Source organism: Accipiter gentilis, chromosome 19 (genome assembly GCF_929443795.1).
Source record: "Accipiter gentilis chromosome 19, bAccGen1.1, whole genome shotgun sequence".
Classification (NCBI taxonomy): domain Eukaryota; kingdom Metazoa; phylum Chordata; class Aves; order Accipitriformes; family Accipitridae; genus Astur; species Astur gentilis.
The window spans coordinates 24720052-24728622 of NC_064898.1; the positions used below are offsets into that span (position 1 = coordinate 24720052).

The 8571-nt window shown below is 44.3% G+C and overlaps 1 protein-coding gene across 5 annotated transcripts in view; it reads left to right on the top strand.

Moving 5' to 3' along the window:
* PAK1 (p21 (RAC1) activated kinase 1) overlaps positions 1–8001 on the top strand; it is a 72515-nt gene extending 64514 nt beyond the window's left edge. For all 5 annotated transcript variants that reach the window (XM_049823246.1, XM_049823242.1, XM_049823243.1 and 2 more), the window contains 5 exons: positions 538–655; positions 1124–1223; positions 3037–3233; positions 4758–4895; positions 6797–8001. In XM_049823246.1, coding sequence (XP_049679203.1) covers positions 538–655; positions 1124–1223; positions 3037–3233; positions 4758–4895; positions 6797–6883 — 640 coding nt within the window. In that variant the 3' untranslated portion in view covers positions 6884–8001. The remainder of the gene's footprint in view (positions 1–537; positions 656–1123; positions 1224–3036; positions 3234–4757; positions 4896–6796) is intronic.
* The last annotated feature ends 570 nt before the right edge of the window (positions 8002–8571 follow it).

The following is an 8571-nucleotide window of genomic DNA, read 5'->3' on the forward strand; positions in this document are numbered from 1 at the left end:
ATCCATTGTGTCACTCAGGATTGTCCCTGGGCCTAGGCAAAGTAGGAAGTTGCTTAGGACAGCAGGATGCCAGCAGTAACAAAGCAGCCCCCAGCTACTTCTGATGCGGGAGCCCTCAAAAGCCATGCTGTGCGCCAAATGTCTGGACTGCACGCTTGGACCCCGTCCTTAACTAGTAGCTCTTCGCCTTCTCTCCCAGCAGCAGCAGGAGTTGTAAGGTTGGGTGTCCATCTTAGTCTGGGCCCTTTCCACGGCAGAAGATTTCAGCCTTGCTTTTATGGCCAGGAAACTTGTAGCCTGCTCTCCCATTACCTCTCTTTGACTTTCTGTGCTCACCCTTCTCTCTGCTCACTCAGGTTGTGATCAGATCCTCCCATGTACACACAGTACCACGAGTACCTGGTGCCCCAGTACTGTTAAATGCACTGCTCAAGCCTCATGGTTTCTCTGTACTTCTAAGACAGCCTTAAAACCCGGTGCCTTCTGGCTAGGTGTGCTCATACCTGCTGATTTTAAAATCTGGTTTTGGCTCCTCAGTTACCTTGTAGGAGAAGAGCTCTGGGTGGTCATGGAGTACTTGGCAGGAGGCTCCCTAACAGATGTTGTGACAGAGACCTGCATGGACGAAGGACAAATCGCAGCTGTGTGCCGAGAGGTAAAGTGGCACTTGTGCTCAGAGGGAGCTGTGATTGGGAAGGGGGCACGGGCTTTCCATGATCTGTCACTGGCTCCAGAGGAATAGATGTCTCCAGCTTCTGTAATGCAACAGTCATTCTTTCAGAGGATGGTTTTCATCTGGGAGGTTGCAGCATGCAATCCTAATGCAAGGCTAATATGTTTCACCCTGGAGGGAGGACTGGAGTGCAAAATGGGGTTAGAATCCCCTTGGTTATGCCTGTTCTCCAGGTCTTTTGGGACTAACTTGTCCTCTTAGGACCTGCTGATCCCAGTGGGATATCTCTCTGTAGCCCTGTACATACTGAATATATGAAAGACTCTAAGACATTAAGCCTTTGCTACTCAAAATGCATGTTGTTAGAGTCCATTAGTTGGCTAATTGTGACTGGTGAATAATTTCATGCACAGTAAGAATATCTCAATTATTATTTTTTTTTTCCCCCAGTGTCTCCAAGCTCTGGAATTTCTCCATTCAAACCAAGTTATTCACAGAGACATCAAGAGTGACAACATCCTGCTGGGAATGGATGGCTCTGTCAAACTAAGTATGCGGGGAACATTGCTAGTGATGACTTGAGTTATCAACGCAGGCCTGTTATCTGCTCTGGGCCAGGCCTATTAGGGAGATGGGTGTTTGAGAAGCTTGATGCTGTGGCAATGAAGAGGCTGTAGAAATGCTCCTATAGGTGTTTTTGTGGCGTTGGTTGTAATGAGATGGGCAAGCATGAATCCTTGTGAACTGATACGAGACTCAAAGTGAGGTTTGGGGTTTGTTTAGCTTTGAGCCATCTGTTTTTGTGGACTAAAATAACAGTATTTTAACACTACTCTAGTCCAGAAAGTGGGGTTTGAAAGTGTAAGGCCAGAAGTCTTTATTTGTGAGTGATCTCTTCAGTCTGGAAAGTACTGCAGGTACTTGGGGCGCAGGGGGAGTGGAGGGAGAATTGAAAACTGTGTAACTAGAAAACATTTAATCTTACAACACCAACCCAGACTGGACTCTAAATGTTGTTTGCTTCTTGTGTTATCACTAGTAATGAAGACCTTGAGGCTGTTCTCCCCCTTGGGTGCCAAGGTAGCTGTTGTGCTTGTCATTGTCCATGCAGAGATAAGTCTGGGAACCAGTGCATGATTATCTTCCACCTATAGCTTTAACAGAATTGTGCTTCCTTTCTCTCCCTCACCATTCTGTTGGCTAGCACCCAACAGGCATAAATAAATCTATTTTTGTCTGCAGTGACAGCAGATATGACTCAAAATTCACACAGTGCAGATATGCTGAGTAAGAAGGTGGGGGTTTTGTGCACATAATTGCTTTTTAGACTAAAGCTGTACTTCGGTACAATCAGATGGTACAGTGCTAGCGATGAATAGCTGATCAGGGCCAAAGTGCTCTGTTCTTATGGAATAGCTTCTTTGAGCACAGTATGTAGGTACTGGACTGTAGTTTAAAGTTAGAAAAGTCCCTGTGGATATGATGCAGTAACCTTCTGGACCTGAGGTGCTTATTGGCTCTACTGGAAATTTGCTCTGTTTATGAACCATATGTACCTTTCCTGGTTGTTACCCTTGATGAAAACTCAGCTAGGGATCAGTTTAATTTTCATCATTCTGCCTAAAATTAGACCTGTGGTGCCATAGGGGGTCAGGATGGGCAGTGCGTCTCGCTGTGTTGATTCTGCTGGGCTCGCAAGAACAGAATTAGTTTTCTTTTGATAAGTCAAATACAAATAAGACACAGGGCCCAGCAATCTTTGTGTGAAGGCTTTCCATCTTTCTGCCTATTTGAAGAAAATAATCAGTATAAATTTAGGTACTTTAAACTTTATTCTGAATACTGTTTGCTCTGTAAAGCAAATCCTGTTTGAGCGATGGTATATCTACTGGGGAAGTAATACTTCTGGGACTGAAAATACCACCAGACAATACAGTATGTGGTCTGGGGGATGTATCTAGATCAGACTGTGCATTAATTTCTATTTTCACGTACCCAGGAACAGTCTTTAGACCATATATTACATAGTGTATTACAGCCGCATAATGCTGCAAATACAGTGAAGTGTATCAACTTCCATATATGGTTATTTACTAATCCCCATCGTTCACATAGACAAGTCAGCAGCTCTGTAATCCTTGTGGCCTCAGTGAGTCAGGTTTAGAAACTTACCTCTCAACACCGTCTTCTGTACTAGTCACAAAACCACCCCTCCTTTCACAGTTGCAGCAGCAATACACTAGACACTGCAGCAGAGTAACGTAACGTGTACTACAGTTCTGGCATCAGTAAGCGTTGTTTTTGAAGAAACTTGCTGATTTCTATGTTTGTTTCTCCCCCCCCCCCGCTCTTTAATTTCCCAGCTGACTTCGGCTTCTGTGCCCAGATCACTCCTGAGCAGAGCAAACGCAGCACCATGGTGGGGACCCCGTACTGGATGGCACCTGAAGTGGTGACACGGAAAGCATATGGGCCCAAAGTGGATATCTGGTCGCTGGGGATAATGGCCATCGAGATGATTGAAGGAGAGCCCCCCTACCTCAATGAGAACCCCTTGAGAGTAAGCAAGGACCTTGTGCCCTCAGGTCTTCACTAAGCCTGCTGGTGAAAGTAGGCTCTAAAGGAGGCAGGTGAATCCCCCAGTGTGGTTTCACCACCTGCAGCCCCTATCTCCTTAGATGTCGTAGTGAGAAAATTGAGCTAGCTTTAGTTAAAAGCCACAGTTTGCTCTGGGTAGGAGAGGTGGGGGTTCTTCCTGTTCAGACCCTCTGGTCAGCTCTGATGAGTTAGATCATGCACACTCATAATTTCCCACTCTCTGGAGATGCCAATAGAGGCAGAAAGAGTACCTGATGGTACCAAAGCGGCTGACTTCTTGAATCCTTGTGCCCTGTGGGTGGGGAAGAGTTCTCCTTGAGTTCAAAAATATGTCATGTTACCATTCTATGAACAGAGCTTTGTGCTACTGGCAGATTGTTCCTCCTTACATGCTCCAAATAAAGCTACAAGCTTAATAAGCCTTTAGACAGGGCTTAAGCCTCCAGATGTCTTTCCCTTGTTTAGTTTTTAATGAAAGAAGAGATGCTGTCAGTTTGTAGGGACATAACTGCTCTTGATATAAGCCAGGTTTATGGCTTCTCCCTCAGCTGCACAGGATAAGGTGATCTAGAAAAACTTGGTTTAACTTTTTTTTCTCCATCTCTTGCACGGGAAGTGATTTTTGGGAGAGAAGACCAGCAGCAAAAAAGAGTGAAAGGAAAAGAAACCGGGTGTTTGAGTTAAACAAGGGTGGCTAAGCGACGATACTTTGGCCTCATTTAACTCAACTTGTGCCAATTCCCAGGCTATCAGACGGCTCCCAAGGGATGTGCTGAGTGATGTGCTCAAAGGGCCTGCATGTTAACAAGTCTCTGACAGATTTCCGTTTCCTTTGAAAATCCACCCAGGAAGTTTCTTGCATGAAATCCTGAAATGGATGAATTCTGAGTCCCTTGATTCTCAGGGGAGGCGTGGGGGGGTGGGGGTGGTGCATGTGAATGCTTCCTCCCCAAGCAGTAGCAAAACTGCTTCTTTCTACAGGATGTTAAAAACTGCTTGAGGGTCTGCTGGACATCTTTTGTAAGGAGCCAACTGTACCTTTATAGTATTGACTTTTTAGGCCTTGTGCACTCGGGCAAAGTACCGACAGAACAAAATCTCCTATTTATTCAGGGGTACCTTCCCATAAGTATATAGTTATTGCAGGAGTTTAGCACTGGTAGAGTCATGCCAGTTAACTTCCCTATGTAAACACAGTCTGGAATGTTGTTTTTGTCCTCCTAATCCCTTGAGAGGGCTGCAGGATCCAAACCCAGATTACGAGGGTAAAACAATAAAGGATTGGATCCCATCCATATAAAAATAGGGCTGGCGGCTATTCTGTTTGCTGAAACTCAAGCATTGATTGGTCACCCTGATAAAGTGTGGGGGTTTTTTCTCCCCATTGAACTGAGGGGAGGGAGAGGAGAAATGGGTGTCTCTGTAATCCAGAGATGGAATCTAACCTTCATAACATCCTGCTTTTTGGTGCTTGTTTTTACTTTAGGCACTGTATCTCATTGCTACTAACGGGACTCCAGAACTGCAAAATCCAGAAAAGCTTTCACCCATATTCCGAGACTTCTTAAATCGCTGTCTTGAAATGGACGTGGAAAAGAGAGGTTCTGCGAAAGAGCTGCTACAGGTCGGTGATGGGGAACAGGGCTGAATCAGTGTAGTCATGCAATCCTGAGTGAGGCCAGGCTTATGGCAAGATCTTGTTTCGGGTGTTAAATACTGCATTAGCTGAAGGCACAAGCACAGCTAAGGTAACCTGCCAGAAAAAACACAAACCAACCAATCCCAAAACCTAAATCTATAATAAAGTGTTAACAGTCTGCTCCTTTTCTATGCTGTACTTGCTACTAGCAGCAGCTGTGCAGCAAGTTCTGTAACCAACCTCAAATAATAGCTGTTCCCCAGGCCTGCCAAATGCTGATCTCCTTAATTCCTCTGCTTTCTTCACACAGCTGGCTGTGACATCTGTATGTGTTGTTATGGTCTTGCCGTGCTTGTTCCGATTTGGACAGCAGGAGGGCTTCAAGCCATCGGATGTTCTGGCTGTCTCCCTTCTGGTGGAAGGATCACAAAGCTCTTTGGAATATGCATGGCTTGCATTAACTGGAGCAGTTTGGCATTACCACATTTTGCCAGATACTACTCCTTACAGAGGTGTTGGAACAAAACTTGTGAGATATCTTAATCATAGAATGGTTTGGGCTGGAGGGGACCTTAAAGATCATCTAGTTCCAACCCCCCTGCCATGGGCACCTTACACCAGACCAGGTTGCTCAAAGCCCCATCCAGCCTGGCCTTGAACACTTCCAGGAATGGGGCATCCACAACCTTCCTGGGCAACCTGTTCCAGTGTCTCAGCATCCTATCATTAGTTATTTCACTGAAAACCTGGTGTCTTAGTCTAAACTCCTGGTGAAAGGGGAGGGCCAAGCTGCCAGGCTTTTTATGAACATGGGTGAAAGGAGTGGTTTGTGTGTTCTTTCTGTCAAATTTGCCATGGGGGTGGAAAATGTAGCTCTTTGTAAAATAAATCTGTGATCAGAGGCACTCAGACCTCAACTGCGAGACAGTTCCCTTTTATGTTTTCCTTTCTTTCTGCTAGTTTGTCTATTGGATTCAGTTTTGGATGTGTTGCTGCCTTCTGAGACTGTAGTGAAGCATTAATCACTAGCAGAATGGCAGTAGTTGAAAGATCACTTCTTCTCCTGGACTTTCCAGACCCAAAATATCAGAGACCAGTAATGTTCTGTTCCTTGGAGCAGGAAAACATTTTGACTGTAATATCTGCCTGGTTTTAACTACCTTTTAGCCTCTGATTTTGTTTTTTATTTTTTTTTTCCATCTCTGAAGCATGTTGCCGTGGGTGATTGATCTGTTCTGATTCTCAGAAGTTCTGTGGGATACAGTTGCTTTTTGTTTTCAGAACAGCTTGTGGACTTGCCCTACATGCCTTCACTCTCACCTGAGTGTTGTTTTGATAATCAATATTGCTTTACTTAACAGAGCACCTTGTATAGGAGACTGAATGTGTCTATGTTGCAAGCTCTGTGCTGCTCTTCCAAATTCCAGCTGCTTTGCAGATCTCTAATATCTGTAGAAGGCCAAGGCGATGCTTTCACCAGACCTGTGATAACAGGGAAGAGAGAAATGAGCGGTGATTCCTTCAGGAAGCCCTGTGCCTTGTGTTTGAACCACACAGGTTGTTTTTAGTAGACTTTTCTTCCACACAGAATTTCACTATAGATTTTGCAAGACTTTATAATTCCCCAGGGCAATGTGCTGAGTTTTGCTTAGTCTTGAACATGTACAAACGTTGGGGAACTTAGCATGTGTTGGGTGCAACTCCGTTCACTTCAGGCAAGCCCCAAAAGTTTGTTGTGGTAACAGACCTTTTGGTTTCACCTGTTCAGAGATTCAGGTAGGTTGTTAGACTTCATATGGGTCTAGGTGCCAATATTTTGAGTAGTCACCAGACTTCTGTGGCATGTTCTGAAAAATTTAACCCTTTTTCTTTTTTCTTCTTCCTAGCACCAGTTCCTGAAAATTGCAAAGCCTCTATCTAGTCTCACTCCTCTGATTATTGCAGCTAAAGAGGCAGCCAAGAACAACCATTAAAATGGAGGAGTCAACACAGTCATCATGCCAAGACCTTTAGATTTTCATTTCACAGACTGAATTACTTGTCCCTCTCCCCTTCTGCTCCTTCCTCACAGGGTGTTCTTAAAACTTTGATCTGCCCTGAAGGGTGGCAGAGGTATTGTTCACTGAATGTGGAAGGGCATGCAACAGGGACATTGCTGATCTTACATAGCGAACTGTCTTTCCATCCTCTTGATGGGGGTGAGAGGGGAAGAGTATTTTGTATGGTTGAGAAGATCTTTCTGAGAACGTCTGAACCTGACCTACACGTAGCAAAGCCAGTTTGTTTTCATATTTCTTAACTGTGTTTTTTAAAATAATGTGGAGCCTTAGACCATGTTTATCTTAATAAATTAATTTTTTTGCTGGCTGGACTTTTCCTGCTTTTGGCAAGCTGCTATTACACCACTGAGGCTGCTCTGTGCTTTGGATGACTTGAGGAGGGAAGGAAGCAGGCAGCAGAAATGTGAACAGCTGTAACAACTGAAAGGGGAACAAGGGCATGAATACACACCCCTCCTACAGCACTGTTGGATGCTTCGAGGGAGCATGGAGGAGGCCTCTGTGTGCTTCCTGCAGCCGTTGGAGGACTTAATTAATGGATGATCTTTTTGCCAAATTCTGTGAATTGGGAGCCCCTGTCCTCCTTTAGTTTCAACTCAACTAGTTAAACAAATCTCAAACATTTCTGATGTCTAGAAGGTAAATCACAGGAAAAATTGACAGAGAGCTCTTTTAGGGTTATTTTGTCAGCGCTGTGAAACTTCTTGGAGACCCTTGCCCTGTATGATAAAGCAAACAGAGCAATTACTGTTATAAAGATAAGATGTGCCTGCAAAATGATGTTGAAAACTCTTGTTTCTTAGAGCAAGTCCAATGGAAAACAAACTGATCGTGGATGCTGCTTTCTTGGAGACATGGGGACGTTAATTTTTTGAAATGATAGTGGTTTTGTTATGCTACTGATTCCTTTGGTTACTAATAGTCTGTAAAACAACACGAAACCTGGAACAGCTAGAAGGATTGGTTTTAAACACTGGGCTTATGTTCAACTGTATACTGATTTTTAATAAAATGACTGCTGCATTTCTTAACTTGGGGCTGAGGGAGGATTGGAGAATTCACCGTCACCAGACAAGTCTGTTGGATGGGATTGTTGTTCATATTGTCACCAGGTGCTTGAATGTGTTGGATAAAGTGATATAACCTTGTCTCTTACCCCTTCTTCTGTAGCCCTTTGGGATAGCAAGTGGTTCTTAAGGGAATAACTTTGCACGTAGAGAAGATCCATAAAAGGTCTGTATTATGACTGGGGGAGCTGCTTTCTCTGTACTGCTTTGGTCATTTATGGGATGAGTTTAAAACCATTCTGGAGTAACCTCTCATCTCTCTCCAAAGCACTTGTGTTGCATAGAAACTCATTCCTTCTTCTTGCTGAGACCTGCTGCTGGCTCAGCCTTTTCTTCCCCGCACCTGGGTTTTAATTCAAATACATTTTTCCTATTTGCTCCACAATACATGACAGCTCTTAGAGTAGTGTTACCAGGTGTTGATAGAGTTTGTGAGGTCTTTTGCTTCTGTGGTGCCTTCTCACATCCTTTGTGCTCTGGGGTGGTCACTGACACAAAGCTGAAGTCTGAAGTCCATTGCCAAAGTCTGCAGCC